Source organism: Microchirus variegatus, assembly GCF_963457635.1.
Source record: "Microchirus variegatus genome assembly, chromosome: 7".
Classification (NCBI taxonomy): Eukaryota; Metazoa; Chordata; class Actinopteri; order Pleuronectiformes; family Soleidae; genus Microchirus; species Microchirus variegatus.
Window position 1 is genome coordinate 17,105,083 of NC_139808.1, and position 26,710 is coordinate 17,131,792.

At 40.5% G+C, this 26,710-nt stretch overlaps 1 protein-coding gene across 1 annotated transcript; it reads left to right on the forward strand.

The window, feature by feature from the left end:
- Positions 1-1,802: 1,802 nt before the first annotated feature.
- On the forward strand, positions 1,803-25,632 carry gxylt2 (glucoside xylosyltransferase 2; the record flags this gene model as incomplete). Its single annotated transcript, XM_083892709.1, has 7 exons — positions 1,803-2,107; positions 12,531-12,729; positions 16,461-16,592; positions 19,837-20,088; positions 20,377-20,500; positions 23,354-23,526; positions 25,456-25,632. 7 exons carry the CDS (start codon positions 1,803-1,805, stop codon positions 25,630-25,632), a joined length of 1,362 nt encoding a protein of 453 aa, XP_083748835.1.
- Between the last annotated feature and the right edge of the window lie 1,078 nt (positions 25,633-26,710).

Consider the following 26,710-nt stretch of genomic DNA (forward strand, 5'->3'; position numbering starts at 1 on the left):
TTAATCCCAAACTGTGAAATTGGAATGTAACAGCAGCAAGGCACATAATATACATAGAATAAAATATACAATTATAGAATGAAATTAAATTGTATGTACATACATTGAGGATGCGGATTGTATTGAATAATAAATAAATTGAACTGTAAAATGCATAGATTAAAAGATAGGGTGTAAGAAACAAAATGATTATGACTTTACATTATTATGACTATTGTAGAGAGATATGGCATGAGGCAGGAACAACTTTTTATATCTGTTCATTTGACAGCAGAGCTGCAACAGCCTGCAGATGTTGGAGAAGGAGCTCCGCTGTCTGTCCAGTGTGTGGGGGAGGGGGTGCTCTGCATTGTCCATGATGGAGAGCATATTTTTCTCCACAGTGTCCTCAAATGTGTCCAGCCTGAGACCGATTACAGAGCCAGCCTTCTTGATAATCTAATCAAGTCATTTGGTGTCGGTAGCTCTGATGCTGTTCTCCCAGCACACGGCAGCGAAGAATATGATACAAGCGACCACAGACTGGTCAAAGATCTCCAGCATCTTGCTGCACCTGTTGAAGGATCTGAGCTTCCTCAGGAAGTAGAATCTGCTCATCCCCTTCTTGTACACTTGATTTCCAGTCCAGTCTGCTGCCGATCATGACACCCAGCTACCTGTAGTCCTCAACCTCATCCATAGCCAATCTTAATCTAATTTTACCACTGTATTTTAATGTTGCATGTTAATACCATGCAATGCTGTGATTATATGACCAGTTAAATTGTGATGAGTTGTTCTTACCCAGATAACTATCAGAACCTAAACAAGCCACTGGGGGCAAAATCACATGCTCATAAAGCAGTAAGAAAGAGGTGAGAAAGGACAACGAGAAAACAGCAGGGATGTGTTTTATTTTTTTTATTTGCATAATCTGAAACAGAACAATGGAATGGGAGTATTTGTGATTTGATTACTGTAAGACTTACTATACTATAGTTCCACAGACTATATATTAAAATGACAGATACAAATAACGAATGACATGTAATTGAAACCCAGTGGCTTTGTTTTATTTAACATATATTTTCAGTGATTCAATGTCATGTTAAAGGTCAGAATATATTGAAAAGTAAAAGATGAATGCATCAGGAGCTGGAGCTTTTTTTTTTTAACTGATCATACATATTTCATGGTTATTTAGAACTCAATCACAAAACTGAAAATGAAACTTGAACTCGATTTTATTCACATAAATAAAGCATGAGAAACGTGAAAAATAAAAGATATGAAATATTAATAACACAAATAACATTTGAAACATTGCAGAAAAGTAAACAGGTCGAAACTAAACTGATATAGAATGATGTAACTTTAATATGTTTATTAAACCCTATCACTTCTTTACATGATGTCTTTACACTTAATATTAAACATATTTTTGAGCTTGCTGCTTCAGTTAACATGTTCATATATTCACAACAAGTCGGGTTAAATTACTTCTTGCAGACCAAGTGCAGTATTTATACGGCCCACTCGGGGGCCGCGGCCCTCACTTTGTGAATCACTGCCCAAACGTTATTACAATATAATTGCGCGTTAATACCACCGTCATTACGGTAATGCTGTAGAAGCCCCGCCCCTGTGTAATCCTCCATGGACGATGAGCAGCTCCCCTCTCAACTCCATCATCATTATCATCTGCGGGAAAATGCGAGCGATGGACGGTAAGAGAACGTCTCCCCGGGCCGCTCCTTCTTCTCTCCTGCAGACATGAGCGCAGTCCCGCCCGCCTCCGTCACCCGCAACAAGTCACTCTCACCATGCGGATCCACCTCAAAGTAGTTGTGATCGCCGTGTGTTTGGGAGTTTTCCTACTTTTGTACTTTTTGGGGGGCAATGCCGCGGACGATCCGCTGTTGAGAGAAGTTGCAGATGAGGTTGAGAAGGGGAAGAAGGAGGAGGACAACAGAAAGTCTTCGCCGTCAAAGCCTGAGATCGGGCGCGATGTTGCGCCAAAATTTACCGGGAAAGCACCCGCAAGAGTCGCCGTGCGTTTGGGGGAGAATCTCAGGGGAAGGAAAGAGGCTAAAGCGGTGAACAGAGGAGCGAGCGTCAACGCGAAGAGGTGAGCGGAGTTACTTTCTTATTCTTCCTTTTATTAGCAGCACTTTTTCTCCACACGCTCACCAGTTCCTGCGCACCATAAACTACTCCGATGCTCCAAACACACGTCCTCCCTTCTTCACACTCAGGTCGATGGCCTCAATTAAAGGTTCAGGGAGGCAGTAATGCAACATCACATGTGGCAACTGTCGTAAAACACCACAGAAGAAGAGGAATGTTAACATTGTGGATGATGAAAGAGAAGGAGACAGTAATGCAACATGATATGAAAATGTCCTTGCTTTGAAATGTGTATTAAGAGATTCTGAAATGCATTTAATGTAAATGGGCGGGGCTTTCTGTCCATACTCTACCTTTATGTTTTTCCTGTAACATTTTAAAAGCATCAGAAAACGGATGTTACATATTTACACACTAAGCATATTCTTAGTGAACATTCTATCATTAAATAAGAAGAATTTTCTAAATAATCCTGGGATGACTGGAAAGATGCTGGCTCCTCCCTTAGTGGCACGTGAATGAATCACAAGGACTGTTCATATCACCTGTCACATTGTTCAATTCCGATTCCATTCCAATTCAATCCAGATCATATTTGACGGTTTGCAGTCATGAACCACCTCCCGGTGAGCCAGATCAGATAGATTTATGCAAATTACCCTATTGCGGGAACAATAAAGGACTATATTTTAACAATCCGCCGTATCTGATTGCAATCCAATCACAGAAAACACCAGTTTATGCCAGGTGTAAATAGTCCAACTGTCATCTAAAAACGCACTCATGTTACCAGCTGTAGGTCTGATCTAGGACCACAAACTGACAGACCTGACCAAAAAAAATCAGTGTCACATCAGCGGAATATTATGATTATGAGTCATAATGGAAACTCACCACAATGGACTTATGATGGACTGTGATAATACAATGCCATAATATTGTATAGTGTCTCACCCCTACTTACAATACCCTCATCTGTCAAAGAGTGCTTGGCTGCATTTTATAACCAGTATTTTTTTCTCTCATGCGTTGGGCTGTGAATCACGCTCTTGCAGTCAGAGTGCAGCTTAAACATCCAGCAGAGATGTGAGTGGGGAGCATGACTAATGTGATTAGGTGCAAATTTTGGCAGTATTTACAAAGAGGATGTCAGCGAGCAGCACAGGACACAAAGAATTCTTCACCTGACCTCTAGATCTCGATCATTTGACCCACAGGCTTTTCTGCTTTGCTCCTCTGCTGTTTTTGGAAGCGAAAAGGTCACCTTGAAATACACAATTGGAAGATAAATAGGCCTCAGGAAAAACAATCTGGAAAAACAATTTAATCTTATTAAAGTCTGGACGACAGCAACAAAGGCACATGGAATCAGATTGTTTTTACAAGTTTGATTCAGACTATGGCCCCATTTAGATCTGGTATTAACATTTGTCCTCAGTGATCTGATGACTTGAGGATACACTAAGTACAACTAATACCTGACATTAAAATGTGTTCTGGATGTGTCACTCCCATGCACTGTAGATTATTGCAAACATGTCATGAACATGTACCCTCTAAATGCAATGTGTTTGAATATTTGAAATCTTACAAAAGATAAAAATAAAACAGTCTTTATCAATTAAAATGTCCTTGTTTCCCACTTTTAACTCCGCCAATGGTTCAAGTGCATATAATAACTGGTCAACTGCAAGTAATTAGTGCTGAGGACGGTTTGGATTCATGCTTGCTCAGGAATGTGGCCACATGTGTCCTCAAGCCACCCCTGAAAGTTTTTGTGATTAGATCTATGGACGCATTCACTACGGATTGAGAGGGTTCAGATCTGTACTTCTGGTTGTCTGCACTCAATCAGATCAGTTTAAACAGTTAATTCCAGGTCTGATTGGTGTCTATATTTAGAGCTGGTTTGAAATGTGATTCAGAACTGATTTCTGCATGCCTCTCAGTCTGGCCCCCCTTACACCTGTCATTAAAATGTGTTTTCTGTGATTGGATTGCAATCTGATAGCGCCCCTGACCACTTGTACAGGTGTAAATACACCCTAGACACATTTAGGACGAATTGTTATCCGATCTGCCAAAATACTTTGGGGGTGTTCCGCTCCACACACAACTATGTGAGCAGAAATAAGCTGGTGGCTCCGAGCACAGCTAATGTGAAATCAGCGACAAAGAAAACCTCTGCTTTCGTCGGATTCCCACTTGTTGATAGCGTAACTTCAAGTGCGGCAGGTGACGCAAGGGGGGTAGGGGGGTTTAATTGTGACCGTATTGCAATTGGATGTTGATGTGGGGAAGTACTATCCGATCCGAGGGGCTCTGACTGCTCTGGCCGCTCAAATCAAATTCCACATTATCTCCTGCATCTCTCTCAATGCATTACACAACAATGACGTCAAAGCTGGTACTAGAAGTGCATGATGTATTCATTCACGCTACTGTGAATCCGGCTGTAACTATAAGATAGGACATTGCAGTATTCATACCAGCCTCCTTCTCTGTTGCCTCAGTTTTTTGTTGTGCAAAATTGAGGAGTTCTGCTCTGCAGATTGGCAGGGTGATTATTTAGAGACAGAGATGATACACCTATTTTTCCTGCACCCATGTTTGAAATGTGCATCGCAAAAACGTGGGGAGGTTACCAAAGCGATCCATGTGGATAGATTGGTCAGGTCTTGGCAATTCACATGACAGTCGTCTTGGAAAGATCTGATTCAAGAAAAACAAACGTGATTTGTCTTAACATAGCCTTAGAGATGCAAATGTACAACAGAATGGTGGCTTATGAATTTGTTTCACTGCAATACGAGTGAGATGTCATCTGAAAATGGATGGAAACCCATGTGCTCTCAAAATCTGCCAAAACGATGTCTGTGTTGGAGTGAAAAGACTGTCATTTGAAGTGTGAGTGATTTTTTTTTTTTTTTTAAAAGCAGATTTATCCTGACAGACAATGATGATGAAGACACCGTTTTGTCACAGTCTTTCAAATGTTGGACCAAAGGCAGAGTTCTGTCAGGTGCTATTTCTGTCCAAGGATAGAAGCACTGTTCTAATTCCAGTCTCAGACATTCCTCACATTTCCTCCTGGCTTTGAATGCCAACAATGCCACAGCAGCCACAATGTGGTTGTGGAGATACACCCGCTTCACCGGCAGCCAGTAATCTGTAGTCTACTGAAAGCCTGGCTGGAGGATGGGGACACTGTTTGGTAGATAAAAGCCATCAAGGCGTTACACTGAGGAAGGACCTTTACGTCCTCCCAGAAACCACACTCCCTCATGTGTGCTCAGCACTGATAAGAGAGATGGGGTGGAAGGGGTCACGAGTGGCTGTACAAAAGAAAAAAAAGAAAATGTATAGCAGGTTTGGAAAGTGCTCGAGAGTGATTGTTGCGGTTGGCAGTAACACACCGAGCATCTAGCCAGATTCCCCAATAACTTCCTGCCATTGAATGCATCAGCTTGTTGGATGGATATTTTGTAGATTGTGACTATAAACATCACAGGAACGTTCTAAAACAGCATGTGGCTTTCACATGATAGGCATGCGTGCCTTGGAAAAATGATCACTTCTTATATCTGATGGACAAAACACAGGACTATAAGGATATAAATAGCCATTGATCTCAACAGACAATGTGTAAAAATCGGAGCGTCGGCCAGATTTCCTGAGCGGCATACTTAATGGACAAACATCCCTGCTTTTCCTAATCATATCATTTCCTCTTGACACATCACACTACTTCCTGTGACCAAAAATAGAAGGAAGAGCTCCAGCAGGGACAAAGGAAGTCAGCTAAAAATCACTTCAATAATTAAATAATCCAGTTCATCAGGTAAAAACAGAAAGGCAAATTTGAGATTTTGTTTTATTTTATATAACTATAACTACATTGTCTTTGGACGTTGATCAGAAATAAGAATTGACACTGCTTGTTATGGTAAATGGTTTGTGTTTATATAGCGCTTTTCTAGTCTTGATGACCAGTCAAAACTGCTTTAAACACTACATGCAGCACATTTACTATCACATATCTTTTTTGCACAGCTGTCAGTAGCAACGTGGGGTCAAGTGTCCTGCCTAAGGACACATGGGCATGTAGACTAGTGGAGCCGGGAATCAAACCAGACCCTTCTGGTTGAAAGACAACTCGCTCTACCATTGTTGCTCATATCATTTTTGCTTACCATACCATTAAGGCTGACATTTTTAAGCCTTTGATTTGTGATATTTTTGGAGTCAAGTTTAATATTGTTTTTTTAAGCTGCAGGTGGCAAATGCAGCATCTAAAAAACACATGAAACAAGCCAGAAATGATTTAACAAGGCACCATTACCAACATTCCCATTTCCAATGGTTGGTCTCCTCTGTGGTGTTCTTTTTTCAACCCCTGCGTCATGTGTGTGAAATATGACAATGTCACAAACACGCAGGGAGAAGTAAAGGGGAAGTAAAACAACACTATCACCAAATTGGAGCTCAGAAACAACGTCATGATGCTATTTTGTGTCTTTTAATATGTTCCCTCATTCAATCCCGACTACAAGCAAGCGTTGCCAGTGTAATGAAATAAAAACAGCGAGTGCTGTTTCCAAGCTGTTTAAAAGTAAGGTTCCCTGAAACAGCTATGCTAATGCCCGGAAGATGAATACACATTGTAGCATAGCACTGGAGTGACACTGGAATTTGCTTTGCTGCCAAAAGTGAAGAAGTAGAAGTACATTACTTTACCCAACAAAGCTGAAGTGAATTAAAACCACATGCATTTCAGAAACAAAACACAAGGAAATTGGATTTTTGACCCATGGGAATGGACTATAATGCAAGGTGTGTGAAAAAGATAAGAATAGTTTTTTTTTTTTTTGTTTTTTTTCATTTCAATCAGCATCAAACAATCAAAAAGATTGCCGTTAAATGCAGCCTTTGTTATTTACTAATTGTATCCTTTAAAAATGCATTTTCTGGTGACTAATTGGTCAGGCCTCCATTACATTGTGATTCAAAATACTTAACTAAACACATACCCTGACTGTGACCACATCACTGCCTTCAGCATGTGTATCGAATGCTGAGTGATACAGTCATAATCCCTCTGTCTGCGCTGTTACATGGAATTACTGTCTGTATCTCTGGGGTTCGATGGCTGTTGATACTCTGTGTTGAAACATATCCCTTGGACTGTCACTTTGTGTACAGTTAAGCACCATCCCTTGCAGTAAAGAAGTCACTCTCTTGCAGTGGCATTATGCATAGCTATAAAAATGCCTGCATGATTTAACACACTCTCTCTCTCTCTCGCTCTCGGCTCGTGTTTTGAAATCTCCCTGTTTGCCTGTGGAACCTGGATGAAGAGGCTGCAGCAGCAGCCATATCAGTTGTTGTGTTGTTGGCCAAGGAAATGATGGCGAATGAGTCATCAAGAGTGTGGGAGGAATAGAAACTAGAGAGAAAGTCTCTGTTTGGGGTAAAACCCATTACTATTGAGGTGCGTGGTTTAAATATTTTATTAAGCAGGTCTTTCTAAAAGGACAAAAATAACTGTAAAAAGTATTGATTCAGCAAATGTTGAAACAAATTGTTGAGTGATTGGTAAAATTATACACTCAACGTCCATGCACAGAACCTTGATAGCCCCCTTGTGGACCTGTGAGAAATAACTCAGTATAGTTTAGTCCAATGCCAGGTTTTGGACAGATGAAGCTTGTGCCTGTTTACACTGGGCTTGCACAATGAACTGACCCCTCAAAGCCAAAGTGAAGAAACACTGAGGTGTTGCCTTAACTAAATGCATTTGTGAAAGATACATTCAGGGTGCTTTCACACCTACAGCATTTGGTGCGTACCAAAAGTGTTTGGTCCCTTGGTTCGGTTCGTTTGTGTAGGTGTGAATGTAATCTCGGTACTTTGGTGCGCACCAAATCAACCAGTCGGACAGCTTTATCCACTCTACTTTGGTACGGTTCGTCTGATGTGAAAGCAACCAAACCAAATGGGACAAAACGGTCTAATGCATTATGGATATGAGATGAGATACGGGATTACCTCGAATTTCCATTGGGCGAGTATAAACGCCTCTGTGGAGCCACGCGCCACATCACACACGCGAGTGAAAACACTCTATTGAGGGAAAAACTACTAGGAAAAACAAGGACTTGACACAGTAGCAAACAAAAGTACAAAAACCTGACGAGACTGTGGCATGCATGGAGCAAATACTGATAATGCCTGACAAGGCACAGGCATTTGCTCTGGTTCACAAGACAAACTGGCAACAGACAAAGGGAGACGCAGACCATATAGTATACACAGTAATGGGGAACAGGTGGACACAATCAGGGCGGGGCAGACAATCAGACTGAAGGGAAAACACAATGGGAAGGAGCAAGTTACCTGAAACGAGAGGAGAGAGAAATTTCAAAATAAAACAGGAACCACAAGACAACATTGACACAAGACAACAACTAAACACTACCAGATTTCTTGGTCATGACAGAAGTGGCTAGTACAGTACTGTGTCAAAGCCTTCCCATTGAAACTTTCACTTGTAGATTGACAACATGAACATTGGAAAGGTGCTGTAAAAGATGATAGCAGGACATTAATGTGAACATAAAGACATTTTACATGGACTAAATGCTACCATTATACTACCTCCGCTATTATACTTGCGTCCACCTCGTTTTTATAAATATGTCGATTTATCTAAATATCTGTGTGACATTAAAGTGACAAAGGCTCTGGAGAAGCACGGACTGACTGAATGGACGGATTGAATGGATTCAGCAAGAACTGAGTCAGTAGATGTTTCAAATTCCATGAGGCATGTGCTGTGTCCACATCCACACGGTTACATTAACTACAGGAGGATTGCATTTGTTTGCTCAGGGCAAGCGCAAGAAACATACCTCATCAACCCTGATAGTTTATCAGGGTCATACAACAGTAATTCTATGGTCCTCAGAAGGTAATCAGCCAAAGAAGATTGGATATTGAACCAAAGTAACCCAAACAGAACAGTTACTTTGGGCAGAATACAGCTGCTGTTATATCGACTAGTATTGAGTAAATGCCTGCAACTACTGATTATTTTGTCAATTAAGCTGTTCGGTTGTTTTCTTGATTTATTGAATAGCTGTTTGGTCTATGAAATTGTTTTATTCATTTAAACTCAAAAGGACTATTTCCTCACATGTCTTTTCACAGTGCAGCCAAGTGAGGACACAATAAACTAAAAAGGCACAACACAGTTAGGGCCAAAACCAAAAGAAAAGGCTGGGATACGGCAGAATACAGAAGTAAATAGATGATCGACCAACACAGGAGGCAGGAGGGTACAGAGACTAAATACATAAGAAGGGAGGCAGGGATGATTGAACACAAGTAAAACGGGTGAGGCAGACAATCACAGTGGAGGGAAACCAGGACAAACATGGGGTGTAAAACTTGAGAAAGCGTAGATGGAAGAAACTGCAAAATTAAACAGAGGGACAAAGAAAATGTATAAAGTTAAAAATGACCAAGCAATAATGAGGTTTCCTCTTTATCATGAACCAAAGATATTCAGTTTACTGACAGAGAAACAAAGAAACCAGTTTTGAGTGAGTTTCTTGCCATTATGCAAGAATTTAATGAACTTAATGATCGATTAATTCATTCACATTTGAGAAACCAAAAAATCTGGGAACATGTTTTTTTATTGAAAGAAACTTTCTTGGTTTCCAAGGTCAGTGGTTGACCAGACCTAATGTTCTGAGATCTTTTGGTACATATTTGAGGCATTTGACAGTAACTCTCTTTGCCCGCAAAATTTCCCAAGTTTCGTCAGCACATCTTGGGTGAATTAAGAATTAGACTGTGATCACATGTTTGGTTGAGGTGATTCAACTCGATATCCTGATGACTGCAAATCATCCGGTCGGGTAACTCAGATGAAAATCAGTCTGCACGTGTGATCTGCAGTGTTGTCTGCGGCTGCGTTGTGTTGTTTCAAACAGGAAGAGCATAATGGCAGCATATTTTACTATAATAACTTTGATATCCTTTCGTTTAAACCAAAGTCACCATGTTACAAGCCTACCAAATGACATTGTTATATGCTGATGATTCAAATACAGGTTTTTTTCCTCAAATCATCTGAAAAGCTTGTCCACGTCCACGAGTGCTGCTCTTGTGCTCACTCTGCAGCCAGTAATGAATTCAGTCCTTCAGCTCTTCTGTGCTTTCCTGACTGCTTCCAGATGTGGGGAACTCTGCCACGACACAAAACATCATGTGTGCAGCCCAGGCTTTATGCAACAGAGAAATTTGTCTTTATTTGTGATGTTTTGTTATCCAATTTTAAACTGAAAGAAATCATTTCCAGGGCGTTTATTTTGCATTGCTTAAATACAGAATAATAACACTTGTGTGGGAGATATGGATTGCATTTTATGTGGAAAAAATGGGAACGTGTGTTCAACAACCTTGACAGAGCAGCAGCCTTTGAAGCGTGGAGGACATATTTCTCAGCACCTTCACATTCATCCTAATCTGCGGTTCATCATTGTCCCTCAGCCATGCAGAAAACGAAGTGTCACGCTCGGAGACTGGTCTGCAACCCACCTGTCAAATTTCACTCTACGCTCTTCCCATCCATTTTATGGTAGACTCTTTCTCTTCCTTGGGGCTCAGAAGAAATCTACTTCCTTTTGGCAGGGCACAGGTTTTCGAACCACTTGACTTCCACTGTTCTCCCAGTCAACGCGACACACCGAAACAAAAGGTTTTCTGTTCTGCTTTGTGTCTTTTTTCCCCTGCGGCTGTGAAAATATTTATGTTGAACGTGTTATTACAGCCAGCCCCATGTGGTGTGGGTGGGGAGGACACGTTGGTAATATTGGCCTTAGCTTGAGGCTCCACTATTGTACGAGTTTCCCCTTATATACCTGGAAATTGCTCTGCTGGGTAACTCAACGGCAGCACGGTATCTGCAGCTGTGTTGCCTTTGAGCATCGAAGAACAAAGTCTTGCAGTGCAACATTGAAGGAGAATTGGTATTTTTGCGTGTCTGTGAGTCTCTGAATGGTGGTGTGGAGAGGGAGAGGTTCAGACATGGTGAACAATGTGCAAAGCAACTGATTTCACGTCCTTGAGAGAAATCCTTGACTTTGTAGCTGAGTGATCTGACAGCACGATGAATTCAGTGATCCGCTTGGTTTTCAAATGCTTCCCTTGCATCTGCTGCGTTGGTTCTCGCTCAAAGTGACTGCCGTTGCCATTGAACAAGTGACATGCCGGCAGGCGTGCTGCTATACTGTGATACTTGATGCATTTGGCTTCAGATGAAAGCGTGGCTAACAGACGGACTGTATTCTCCCAATATGAGAGATATGACCCACTGTCTGCTCTCGTAGGACTTGTCCATCTGTGAGATATCTATGGAGAGCCCCTGATATTATATAATGTAGTCATTATATTATAAAATTCTGGTCTGAACGTTTAAGTGAAACCTTAGCTGTTTTCAGACATGAATGTGGGATAATGGAGAGAGTTTGCCTTTCACATATGATGAATGCAGCTGGAGATTGTCTTGGTCAGACGCGTTCACGTGTCCGGAAGAAACAAATGCAGGAGGCTGGACAGTCAGGCTACATCCACTTTGTGCTGTTTTCATTTAAAAACACATTACTATGTCTGCTGCACATCACAATGTTTTCAAGCTCCAGAAACTTCTTCCAGAGAAGTACATTTAGTGGACCTCAGAGGAGGTATGGAAGGACATTTACAACATATCCCTTCTGGAGAGCTCCATTTTACTTAGTGACCGTGTTCCACTGGTTTAGTTTAATCAGATTTTTCTTTGTTTTGCGTTTTACACGCTGGTAATCACCCACTTAGGTTAAGTTGAAAATATATTCACAGATTTGCCCTTCCGTGATTAATAACTTGGTAATGAAAAGTAGTGAAAACACAACGCGCAAAACACCTAAAATAATTGAATATTGCCACAAATTTTATCATTTAGTTTCTTGTGTAAATGAGAAATATCAGAGGCTTCAAATTTCATTCATTCTTTCATGACTTCATTTTGTATGTTTTGACTCAGGCCTGGCTCAGTACATGTGTTTTTCTGAGTGCGAATTGCAGTTCACAAGCTGTGTAGCTTTTACGAGCGATGAGTGAGTGAAACAAACCCCCCCCGTATCCCCACTCACGGCCTTGGCCCATTTAGACCCGACTACATTGCAGAGAACTGCAGATCCTGCACGTTATCTCTTTGATTAATGGAGGCCATTTTTATCTCTTTGCCCTCATTGTTACGTCGTATTGTAAAGATGACATACCAATGTAAAAGTGCCCCAGTTAATTGCTGAACATTTCCTCTGTTCTTTTGTGCTAAACTGCTCTTTTCACCACCATCTGTCTCTGCCTTTTGCCAGCAGATCGCAGAGCAATGTGGGCCGACCTTTGATAAGGCGCACCCGGGCTGAGCAGTTCATGCACTTAGCTGTGGTGGCTTGTGGGAATCGACTGGATGAGACCCTCACCATGGTCAAGTCTGCTCTCCTGTTCAGCCTCAAGAGGATCAAGTTTCACATTTTTGCTGAGGAACCCTTGGCCCCGCAGTTTGAAGAAAGGGTAAGAAGCCATCTCTATTATATGCACTCAGGCAAGGCTGCAATTTAGGATATAAGTCCTATAGTTTATTATAATCCAGGGTTTAAACCCAATGGTTTCTCACCTCCCTACGTCAGTGTTAAAGGACCCATTATATTCGTATTAGCATAATTTTAATTTGTACTGAACACCGACAGAGCTAGGGTTGTGTAAATTTATGGTTAAATATTGAATATATCAATATAAAAGGTATTCTTAAACATTGTTTATATTTGTTATGTAAGGTTCTGAGTCAGAGAAAGGATTTCAGAACAAGATTCCCAAATATATGTATATATGTATATGTGATATAGAGCAGTTGGTATCTGAAGTTGTCATGTGTTAAATCTGTAACACACTGAATACTGAAGTGAAGCTTGATTTAAAATCTGCATTTCAAATCAAAATAGAATCATTGAATCTGTCAAAAGAAATTACAATCAAGATATTTTTCCAAAACCTTTCAGCCCTCATGCATGTGTTCAAGTAACGGCACATGTGGCGCCACAGAATCATTGTCTGAATACACACACACACCTTTTTCCGTGTGCTCTGATTTCTGATTGCATGCAGCACTTCCCCTCTCTCTCTTTGCAAGAGATGACATCAAGATCAGAGCATGTTTAGCTCTGCCGCTGTGACTCCCTCTAGTACAGACGTGTAATCCTTTTATCTCAAGGCTGGGGTGTAATATATCACCGAGACACTCTTGCGTTTCCTCCCGCGCCGCGCAGCACTTCAAAGTCACCTTTACAAAAGGTGCTGGGCATGTTTTTGATTAGTTCCACTGATACCATAACTAACACTCTATTAAACTTAGTCCAATTAATGGACCTCAAACGGCACCTTAAACTGCTTTCAGTCGGAACCCTGAACCTGTGAACTGGCTGTCAAGTGTGTGTGAATTATTTCCAAGTGTAGAAAAAAAAAAGTAATCTTGTGGAAGACAGGGAGCTAATATATGGGCAATATAATGTAGCACATGTGCTGGGTTTTTACAGTCAGGCGCTTATGTGGAGACATAGTGATAAGAGTGTTTTAGAAAAGGTCACAAATCTCTTGTGATTCCTTCTCATTACATTCCCACTAGTCAAAGAAATTCATATAAAGTGGATTAAAAGTTTTTTTTTGTTGCATTATGAGTTAGGGTTAGTGTGTTTTAATAATAATAATCATACATTTGATCTATTTAAGCTCTCCAGGTCACCGTACATGAAAAAACAACAAGCAATAAAACATGGATAAAACAAGATTATATACAATAGATTAAAAACAGAGAAGAAAATAAAAGCAGATGTAATGTAGCAATGGAGTGGGACAGTGGAGTGGAGTCATGAGGGGAAGGAGAGTCGGGAAACAGCTGGGTTTTGAGTCTGGATTTGAATTGGGGGAGCGATTCAATATTTCTAAGTTCAGGTGGTAGAGAGCTCCAGGTCAACAGACAGCTGCTAGTTGGAACATAAGACTCAAATGACCAAGATTTCTTGTTTGTCTTCTTCAAGTCTACAAGCGACAGTGCTTTATGTTTTTGCATTTCATCTTAATAGTGTCTTTGTGCCTCTGTTAACCTGCCATTAAGTTTGATAATGGGACCAAAGAAAAAAATACAACATATCAATGACTGTCACTGAGCTTCATGGTGTTGTTGTTTTCTTTGTCCACCAGTTTGTTTTGATTCTGATGTTTGCAGCATCACATTTCATGCACAGGTGACACAAATGTGAAAAAAACATCACAGGGAAGAAAAAACACCGACAATGGGAATGATCTTTGCAGTGTGATGGATCTTTGCAGGGTTCCCACTAGGAGTGTGAAAAATAATCGATTCTTCGATGCATCGTGATTCTCTCTAGAACGATTCCGAATCGATGCGGATAAGTTAATAATCGGAATTTAAACAAATTAAATTACTTCGCCTGCTGCAACATTCTGTTCGCTTCGCTCGCTGCAGAGCCAGGGTTTCCCCCAGTGTATTATAAGCCTGGCGGGCCGCCAGGCTTTACCCGCCCCCCCGCCAGGCTTTGCGTTGCTTGTTTATTTATTTGAAATAGATTTTTTTAATACACCTCGGCTTTGTCTATACCGGGGAACAAGAACGCATGTTCCCCCATGTAATCCGCGCAGCGCACGCTTGTCCAGGTGCCGATTGAAAGTCACACTATCAAGTCCGTCCTTATTATGGTTACATTGTTCTTGTCAATAAAGATGTTATATTTAGGGATGCACCGATAATTCGGCGGTCGACGCACAGCTACAACACTGTGGAACAGCACCTGTTAAACGCTGGAAAGATTATGAACTCCCCGCGACATTCACTTCACAGCAGAGAACATTCTCTCTCTTTGAGCAGTTAACTAAAGACATCAGCTCATCTGATTCATCCGTTATTCCCGTAATTGCAGCGTTAAAGCGTCTTCTTTCACAAAGATTAAGACCATGGAGTGAAAACGATGAAAAGTGCGCCCTGCTCTTCAGAGTCTGCACTTTATCGCGACCGTACTCCATCCTAGTCATAAAGATCATTATTTTTATGTGGGGATAAAACACGTAGAGAAATGATCCAGTCTGCTTTAGTTATGAAATGAGCGATTGGAGACGCAAAGGAGCGACAAACGGCGCAGGAGAGGGAGAAGAGAACAGCGCAGGGGCAGTGCGCAGAAATAAAAGGGCCGTTTGTCTGCACCAGATGAGGCAGATGAAGGGGCACTACCACTTTTATATTTATGTTGCATTATCTTACTTTTAAATGAGTAGCAAAGTATTAAAGTAAAAAATTGTTGCATCGAGATGCATCGATAATCGGTTTAGAATCGAATCGTTGACCTCTGAATCGTAATCGAATCGAATCGTGAGGTGCCAAGAGATTCCCACCCCTAGTTCCCACAGGTCCTTGAAATCCTTGAAAGTTTGTGAAATAAAAAAAAAAAAAAAAAAACCAAGGCCCTTACGTAGGCGACGCAGAACAAACATCGAGTTGTAATTACTGGCAGTGTTTTGGACACAGTCCAATTTCTCTCTCCATCGTTGACATGAGAGTCCATGCAGAACAATGAGCGAGAAATGTTAATCGAGAGAGCGAATTCCATGATGCCTGGGAAATGAACATTTCAGGATCTGTCTCACCAAACAAAATTACAAAGACGGGCTTGCCCAAGATCCCACGGAGAATCACTTGTCGTGCTTCTGCAGAGCGTGCTGCAAATTAATAAAAGTGGACGCCATGGGAGAAGCGGCTCTTGCAAGTTGCCCTTCCATCTTCAGCTGTGACAGCACATTCGGTCAATGAAAAGTCCTTGATTTTAAGGTCAACCAAGGTGTGGGAACCCTGTCTTTGTCAGAGCTCTTGTCCTTGTTAGCAGCACTGCCCTCACTCTTTTCTGGGCCAAACTACTCAACTGTTGATTCCAGAGGGATTTGGCATCTCATAGGTCTGATAATAGGCTTCAAGGAAACACTGCAGTGCAGACATTTTTTTTTTCCTTATAGTTAAATCACAGCTGGCAGCTGCATACTGAACCATACATCACCACCAGACATGACTTCATTGTTTTAAACGGCTGTCTTTTCACACTCTTTTCTGTTGATAAGACTGTGTAATGAGCGAGAGATTAGCTTTCAGAATAATGATTGTTTATAGTGGCTTTTTTTTATCCCCAAGAAGCCCATTAGACACTTCCGTTTTCATAAAGTGTGATGTGTTGCTTTACTTCCAGCTGAACCAGTGGCCTCGCTCCATCTCGGCAAAGTTCCAGTTCACCATCTACCCCATCACCTTCTCTGTGGGGAACGCTGACGAGTGGAAGAAGCTCTTCAAGCCCTGCGCTGCTCAGAGACTCTTCCTCCCTGTAAGGCTGCAGCTCTTATCTCCCCTTTATATCCTCAGACACCATGCATAATGTAGTTATCCAGTGTTCGTGCAAATCATTTTATTAATCCCTTTCATTTCTCCTTAAACAGCATTTTTTTCCCCCCCACTCTTTTATTTTATCCCAGCGAATGTCTATAATTAAGTGCTGGCATGGTGACTGATGATTTCACACCTTTTCTGCAGCATTTAATTAACAAATGAGCAGTCTCCAGAGACACAGGCTAGTAATTGCATCAAGAGAAGGTTGTTCCTGGTTATTGATTCGCTTTTTCTGCTGGTGTTGGTTGAAATAGCGGCTAGCTTACTTAGCATGAAATGAGCATATTGCAGGTCAGAAAGATCCATAGTGTTTTTTTATTGTTATTTTGCTGCATGGCAATCAATGAACATTCACTGTTCACCTTTGTTGGAACACCTACTGAGTAAACTGTCGCAGTATTTTTACCACGACAATAAATCATTTAAGGGGTGGACTGGTCCGTTTTGGTTCAATATTGCATGCTTTCAGAGATGTTTTTTCACTTAATGCTGCAGATACTGTAAATCAGACACAACTTGCACAGTTGCTGCAATTTTAACAAGTTTCTGCTTTTGTATCCACCATGTCAACTCAGTAGAGGCAAAATCCATACTGCTATGGCCCTATTCACACCTGGTATTTCCAACCCAATCCCTAGTGATCCAAACATTTGTGGACAGAGTTGAGATTGGCAAGACATCCCTGGATGTGCGTCCTGTTACCACATAAGCTCTGGCTTCCATTGCTCTGTATTTGAATATACAGTACACTGGTGTTGCTGGATGAAAATAATGTTTTTAATGAGCCTGGGTGTGACTGTGTGAGCAGTGTGTGACAGTGAGACAGTAGAAGTTTAATCAAAGCTCTACTCGTGCTGCTGTAATGTTAAATTTAAAAAATGTGATAATTAGAATAATATTGCCGTTGTGGCAAAAAAAATAAAAAAAAGTGCTGATTAAAACTTGAAGCTGCAGATGAGTGGTCTCTAATCCATCCTGGAACTGCATGAACATGGATTGTGTTCAGGAATGTGGCCATTACGTGCTCAAACCACCTCCAAATGTGTTTTTTGTGGTTGGATCTGAGAGCATTCAGACCTGAACATGTGTGATCCAGGTCTGAAGGGGGTCTACTTATGATTGCATCTCCCAGGACAGATGTTAATACTGGCTCTGAACGGAGCTTAGGTTTCACAATCATTGCCACACAATGGATACTACACTCGACATGTTAAAGGATTTAGAGCTTAATCTGGGGTGTTTTTGCACTTTATAATCCATTTGTCATTTGCAAAGCGCAGTCTACGCTGACAGAGAAATTCTCTTTGCTCCATCTGTGTGTACTACATTTTCTGAACGTGAGTGGCAAACACTGTGACAGTCTGTGCTAAACTATGAAGGAATGCGTAATATTCTCTGTCCTTAAGTTATTGTCGCTTTTCTGAAATATAGCTCTGGAGTTTATCCACCCTGAAAACTGGCCGTTATAGCAGTACAAGAGTAAAAAAAACACATTCTATCTCAGCCAAACTCTGAGTAATTTGTCTGCAAAGCACTGACAGCTCAATTCATCACTGCATACTGAAAGTAATTATCTCATAGTGTTTGGCGATATGTGGATTCGAAGGCCTGGGCTGCACCGGTTGTGTGTGTAGTGCGCTCATCTGCTGTGTCTTACACATCACTGTTGCTTTTAAATATTCAGTTGATTATATATTATTAAATACTTAAAATATTCTTCTGTACTCAACTAAACGCCCAGACTTGTGCCAAGACTGTGCATCCATTGGTCCCACTAATATTTCACAAGCAACCAAAACACTACAGTGCATTTATTTTGAAACTCACGCTGTTTATTTTTAATTTTCACGCTCACCTTTGTGAGAAGCCAAAGACGTGATGTGATTAAAACATTTTTTATTCTTGTCATAAGAAGTTTTCAGGCGCAGTGCTGCTGCATGGAACTTTGTCTGCCTTGCCTGCTAAAATGAGATTGTTTGCAGCATGGGACTGTCACCATAGATACAAAAACAACTAAAAAACTGCTTTTTTGACACAGAGAGAGAGAGTCACATAGTGAATCACACACAGAAAATTGGTTCACAACCTGAAAAGTTGGTTCTCAGCTGGTTCTTTCTCGCGAGCCGTGACATCATCAATGGGCACGTCATATTCTGTGTTGTGAAGACGCACTTCCTCCCCGAGTAACGCAGAGTAATGTCCTCCCACTTTGGTTCCTCTTAAACTGTTGTGAACGTGGGCTGGTTCACCAGAAAGCACCAAGGTTCTGCGGCTCCAGAACGGCGCCAGAGCCAGAACCTGAACCGTGTCTGTGTGAAAACACTAACATGGAGATCACACACACTATGGGACTACTAATTAAAACAGCCCATATTCTAATTAAAACAGTCCATTGTGTAATGTTTCAGATGGTTTAATAGCAGAAATCAAACACACTACTTGTAAGTATATCAGGTTTTCGTAGCCTTAGAAGAAGTCATTGTACTTTAGAAAAGTGGCAGTCGCCATTTTGCACCACCGTGTTTCTACAGCAGCTCGAGGTATGCAAACGCCACTGTAGTTCTTACCGAATTGCAGTCAGTCGTGACATCGCAAACAAATATATGAATTACCATTTCCAAGCTTCAAGCTTCAAGAAGTTCAGAGGAGTCATCTGCTTCCAATCTTTATTGGATGCTGCCAGCTGTCAATCAGCTGTCATATGTGTCTCATCGATTGTCTGTTTTCCTCTAAATGGGAACATCATTTATCAAATTGCAGAAGAAGACCTAAAACTGGCAGCTGAGACCAGTAACTCCTCACAAATAAAGTGGTTTCATTTCCCCACGGACCATTCAAACACAGATCTTTCTGCAACCAGGGGAGTCACTCTCTATTTGACTATGTGGTCTATGTTTCGTACACACTGGACCTTTAAATATTTAGATGATCTCAACTAAAATGAACTTCATGATGCTCTCTGAATACTTTATAGTTATGATTTATTTATATGCGTGTCACTGTCTGGGAGGGCAAGCTGTTTGCACGTTGTGTGCAGATGGGGAGTGTTTGAGAGCATGTTGCAACAGCAGTCTTATTAATCCGATGTTTAATGTTTGTGCATTACGTCGTGTAATCATGTCCATCCGCGAGCTTTTGATGAAGACTGGTCATAAATATTCTGCTGATGCCTCTGCTTACAGGTCATCCTCAAGGATGTGGACTCGTTACTCTACGTGGACACAGATGTCCTGTTCCTGCGGCCCATGGATGACATCTGGAGGTTCCTGAAATCTTTCAACAGCACTCAGCTCGCAGCGATGGCTCCGGAGCACGAGGTCCCCAAGATCGGCTGGTACAGCCGCTTCGCCCGCCACCCTTTCTACGGCGTCACCGGGGTCAACTCCGGTGTCATGCTAATGAATCTCACAAGGATCCGCAGCACATTATTCAAAGTAAGGTCAAACGCGGTCGTAGTGAGCTGTGATGTCTCTTTTGTGAAGGGGATTTTGTTTCTGGCTAAGTGCTCTGAGTAGGCTGCGATTGAAGCTTTCTGATTACCACGCTTGCATCAGAGACGCGTGCCCTCAAAACTCAATTTAGCAGCTATCCAGTTCTTCATACTGCCGGCAGATTGCAAATGGGAGCTGGAATATAAATGTGCTTTTCCTTTGATGATGTGTTTTTGAAGAAGCAGCAGCTTATGAGCTGTTTGTGAGTGAACATTGTTATTGGTTTTTCAGAACAGCATGATCCCCAGTGGCCTGACGTGGGAGGATCTTCTCCATCCACTCTATCAGAAGTACAAGAACCACATCACCTGGGGAGACCAGGATCTCTTGAACATTATCTTCCACTACAACCCAGGTAACAGTGTGCATTCATCATGTCATTCCCTGAAAGCCCAGTGGAATGTTAAAAAACACATTTACCTGTGTTCGGCAATTTATGTCTTCTTATTTGTCTCTGGAAGTAGATTTGTTTTGCAGTTTGAACACAAAGGCATTCTGACATCAAAGTGCTTAAGTCTCCACTAATCGGGACATAAAATACACAGTAAATGACAGAACCATTGGACTTATACTAGAAAAAATAATTATGGCAAGAATAAATACTCAGAATAAACATTTTCAAGCTGCAGCCAATGATTTTTTTCATAGTCAATCAGTATTGATTCTTTTCTCCGTTAATCGTTGAATTGTTTTGGTAAAAAAAAAACACACTGATCAACATTTTTAAACATTCACTGACATTTGATGGACCAAACCTTGAAATGATGATGTTTTGTCCTCAAACCAAAAGTATTCCGTTTTAATTGCAGCATTTCTTTGTTAAGTGGTGCCAAGAAATCAGAAAATATTCACATTGAAGAGGCTGTGAAATCAGAGGTTTTTTATTTGATTATTAAAAAAAACAAGAAAAAACCCACAGCACTCAAACCAGTTAATCAGTGATCAGAATGGTGGATTTATTGTTGCAGGCAACCCTAATTTTGGAACTACATACCACCATCTGTAGGGAAGAAGCTCAAATTCACCATTTAGCACAGAGGTCACGCTGTCCAGACCCTGACCTGCTTCCATAAATCATAACCATAATGGCAGAGCTTTTTGTATTTTCTATTCTAGTTTTCGGTTCAATTTATGTCGATTGAAAGTGCTTCTCCTGACTTGAGAAAAGAGCATTTATTATATTCATTACAATGCTTATTTATAAGCCTTTAAATCACAGAAAACGAATGTTTAAAGGGGACATCTTATGTAAAATCAATGTTTTAATCATTTAAATCCTTATATTTGGGACTCTGGAGGCCCTGTCACTCAGCAAAATGTGAAAAAAGATGACTCACTCATGTTTTTATGTTTTTTTTTAAGGTGGACCTTTAAGGTGGACCTAAAGAGATACTACTAAACAGAGCGTTCCGAACAGGGCTGTTTTGGCAGGGTGATTGATTCTTATGGTATTTTGACCAAAGCATGTCACAGACATTTTCATTAGGACACCAGGGAACTAGTTTAACTTGGAGAAATAGGCTATAATATGTCCCCTTTAAATATACTGTGTATTTCATATCACTATAACACTCATTCTGGACCTTTTGAAATATACTCTGGACATTTTCTCTATCTGGATCTCTTGAAATATTAATTCACGTCCATGTTGCAGAGGGTGTGAGTCATAGTCTAAAGCTGAGGCTCAACATTAGCCAACGGAACTGTTCTTGAGAGACAGAACGTTTCCAAACCTGTACATCAAACAAAAATATACAATAGATTCAGGATATCATCATTGTGGAAATCAGACCACCTCCATAAACACAGCAGCCACTGTTACCCCTTTTTCCCTCACAGCTTTACATTTTCACACAGTTCTGCATCAGTGATTATCCGGAGTTATTGCACACATTCTGCATACAAATGTATTTTAAAATTCCAGTCTGCACACTTAAGCTGTTTTCACACTGTCAATGTCTTCCTATAGATTGCTTCCTGTTCGTATTTCTGTCCACGACTTTGAGTGTTGATCAGTAAACACACGAGGATGTGGCTGCAGGCAGCAGCAGGCGTCAAGACGTTCCAGCTGCAGCAGCCAGATGTGGGCATTAAGCGCTCCGAGCTCAGTGTTGAGTGTTTGCTTTGCGCGTTAAAGGAGAATTCAATTATTTATCAAACGGGGTCCTACATTTATTTTATGTGGGTGTGTTTTTTGGAAATACTGGATTCCCCTTTAAGGCGTTTAAGCTCTATGGGAGAGGGAGAAAAATCACATTAAACACATTGTTCAGGCCTGATTTTTGAATGTTATAAGGAATGTTTTTCAGTTTTTTGGTTTGTTTATATGAGGTACTGGCACATTTTGATAATTTTTACTCTGCTTTAAGATGAATATTCAGAATATTCAATGGATATGATATCTTTTTTTTTTTTTTTACTGATATGATAATGACAACTTGTCACACACCTTCCCTGAGAGTCACATTCAATGAACAGTTTAACTTATCTTAGGTGGTTTATATTCAAACCCCATTGTTTTGGTGTGATGTACTGTATGAATACATCATCAAACATTTTTTGCAGCTTGCATACTGATGGATTTACTTAGGGACAGTACATGCTCCTGGCTGTGCAGTGCAGACTTTCTATTTCAGGATGCAGATGTGGTTTTCTCCACAGAAACACCACAGGTGCAAATCAGAATCCACCCCTGTCGTTTAAACGCTGTTATCCTAAATAAAAAAGTACCGTCATCATGATATCAACTTTGTGAATATACATATTGCACATTGCAATGATTAAATGTAGATTTTCCGTTGCTCTAGTTTTGTTTACAGTTCTACTGTTGGATGATTTTAAATTATTATGTGCCAGAGGTAGTAAGGAAGTGAAAAAGAAAAGGTTTTAAGGTGGGACATTCATAAGATGTCATGTTTTTCAATCAAATCATGTTGTTGAAAAGTAAATAATGCATTTGTCTGCATTGACTACTCATCACTCTATGTTAGCAGCAAATCTGAGGTAGAAGAAAGATTCAGCTCCTTATACTTTAAAGTATTTTTTTGACTTTATGGTCTACTGTTCAACTGCGTCTTGGTGAATCGCTTTAATTTAACTTCACAGTCCTCACTCTGTCCTCCTGACAGTCCCACTTTGTGATTTACAGCGCGTGCTGTCACAGATCTGTAATCCTGTGTTTTTAATGTGTCATTTCTTTCTTCTACAGAGAGTCTCTTCATCTTTCCCTGCCAGTGGAACTACAGGCCCGACCACTGTATGTATGGCAGTAACTGTAAAGAGGCTGAACAGGAGGGCGTGTCCATCCTCCACGGCAACCGCGGAGTGTATCATGATGACAAGCAGCCAGCTTTTAAAGTCGTCTACGATGCAATACGTGATGTGAGTACTCCAGTTAGATATTCAATTTGACACAGCGTGGTACTGATTCACAGCGCCCTCTGTTGAAACCCTACAGCCAGTGCAAGGTGGATGTAATTGTGTATGTATAGTTTACTGAACACTTTAGGAACATTAGTTGATTTGTTGTTTGTGGCACTGATTCCACAAACAAATACCTGTGAACTCCCTGAAAAACAGTGTATATTTGAATAAGTCATATTTAATTAAATATTAAGCCAATGCAGTCTAAGAAAATATATTATGTTGTATTGTAATGTAGTCATAATAAACCTAATACAAATATTTTAATGTTGATGGTTTATTTTGCTCTAGGTAATGCAAAAATAAAAAGAAGACATTTCCCATAATGTTGAACTGTTCCTTTAAGGACAGTGCAGAAACAAAGAGCAACTGTAAGCATTTTCTCTCGTGCTTGCGTTTAACAATCTGGGTCAGTTTTTAAATTTAGAATTTGTTTTCTCTGACAGCAGAGTCAGTTCACCACTGTTCTGTTGAGATAAGCCTCTTATAGATGAGCTGTGTCACACTGTGTAATTAATAAAATCAAAAATCACCGTACCCCAACCCTGGTGAAGTCATTTGTAAATACACTTTAGTATATGATGTTTTATTTATAAAAAAAACAAAAAAAAAACTGTGAAACTGTAGTTGCTCCAAGGTCAAAAGTGATGTTAGCATTACTGAGGATCGTTTGATTTATTGAATGACGTGCGTGTATGACTCTGCTACACTAGGTGGCGATAGGCATTTTCTGGGTCACTACTTTTGCTAGTGGCTAGTTAGGCACCATGTTGAACACCATTCTATGTCTTTCTACCATCCATTAAAGGTGCATTATGTAATAAATCTAAAGCAACTGGCCATAAAATCCTCCTAATATGTCACAGAGACTCAGGAATAATGTTCATATCACAATACTGAACTCACCAACAACAACAGTACAGGCAAAATATTTGCATTAAAAAAATATTTTGCAGACTGCAAATAATGTTTATGTTTTGAAATCATGTTTTGGCATGTGGCGCCACCTACCACTGTCTACCAATTATTGCAGTCAGTAGAGTCTCAGCTGCCGAGCAACCACGGGTTGCCAGTTACGTCAGAAAACGAAACCTAAAAGACCTTGGTATTTTGAATTTGAATGTAGTAACCGTCTTTGGCCACATTCGTACATATGGCACCTTTAACTTCAAACTGTTAATTTTTTAAGCGTACAGAGCATAGATTTGGTCTCCCTATCTAAAAAGGCACTTGTCTGGATTTCACCATGTTTTCCTCGCTGTCCTTCCAAACCAAGTAACGTGTTGCTGTGGAGGGCTCTCCTGACTGAGAAGGAGGGTATAAAAGAGAAGAGAGGCCAAAATAATTTATGTCCTTCTTACCACTCGACCAGAAGAAGGAAGCAGTGGCCACCATGGCAACAAGAATAAGACTTTTAAGACTTGCAGTGCAGTATAATGAGCGTGATGAACTTGTTTTTATTTTACACAAACGGTTTACAAAGTGACAGACGTTTTGCAGTGTTTTTTCCAAATGTGCAGATTTATATATATTTATTTATATGCTTTTTACACTGTCTCTGTGAACAACACACACACGTATGTATTAGGGCTGAAACAATTACTCGATTAATTGAGTTAATCGAGAATCGCGTGTTGTACACAGCTGGGTAGGGGCAGTTTGAGATAGTGCCTTCTTCGTCTGAAGGCTAGTTTGGGTTATATGCAATACTAATTTTACTCCCAATTCCATTATCCATGTTAGTCTGACTTGATTTAGTACAATTTCAGTTGGACTAGCATAATCATTTTCTTTTTTAACAGCATATAAATGTTCTGAGTGTAACAATGTCTCTTTTTTTAACAGCATATAAATCATCTGTGTGTAATAATGTTTCTGTGTCTGCAGTTTCCCTTTGAGGACAACATGTTCGAGTCACTCTTCTACCCCATCCAGACCAAGTTCCTGGACACGGTCAACACCCTGTGTGGTCGAGTCCCTCAAGTCTTCTTGAAACAGATAGAAAAGACCATGAGGAAGGTGTTTGAGGAGAGAGTGATCAAACATGTCCGGCCACACAAATGAGCTTAAAGACAGAGAAAGGATATTGGACTCTTGTTTCTTAGACCATGCCGAGGAATGTCTTGGTGTGAATTATGCGTCATACCATCATCTCTCAAATAGAACTGGTGGCTCAGCATTTGCAGTGTATTCAACAGAAGACACTTCATGGAAGAGTGGTCTCATGCACATTTAGACTCTTGGGTCATGGTGTGGGTAAAATCCTTTTGTGTACTCTGAAGCATACAGTGCTGGTCAGTGATGCTGTTGAATACATTTTGCCTTATTGCCATCTTGGAATATTCACATCTCAAAAGGTGGTGATGAAATGTGAGAAAATGTCGAAATGATACAGTGAAAAGATAAAGTATCAGCTCTTCATCTCAAGTGTAAAAGCAACACTGAAAGGCGTGTTTTTGTCTTTTTGTGCTTGACTAAAGAATCTGCCTTTTTTTTCTCCTCATGAAAATGGCATTGACTGCACAAAGTCAGCATTCCGCTTGGGGAACCTGTACTACTTTAAGTAGTCCATTCATCAACCACTCCTTTAAAATCATGTGAATGTTAAACCAGCAATTACCTTGAAGAGTGAGCCTGTGTGAATGAGAACAAGTTGTGAGTTCCTTGTCTACTCTGCAGTTGCCAAATGCTACAGCATTAACTGCAGTACAGCAGAGGGGAAATATACATACTTTATTGTGAATGTTAAAATGCACTTTCAGAATGTTTGTATGTGACTGGATGGTTGTACACAAATGCCACACTGTCCAATCAATACCAAAAGTATTAGTGTTAAAAACAAACGTGACATATTAGAGCTCATTATGTGCCGTATAATCAAGTCTGCCATGTTTACTACAATAACAAAGATAATGACTGGTATTGACATGTGTGTTTGAGTATTTTGTACTACGTTGTGAACGCCTGGGTCATATGTAATGTCGCAACATTACATACTCTTAATTGTGAACTGATGTATCAAATGATTCAAACTGGAAACTGAACATGGCTGTGCAGTGTGCAGTCATCACATGTTTCGAAATAAAGCAATGCAATGTCCTGAACCTGCTTCATATTCATTTACAGAAGCACGCAATATAGT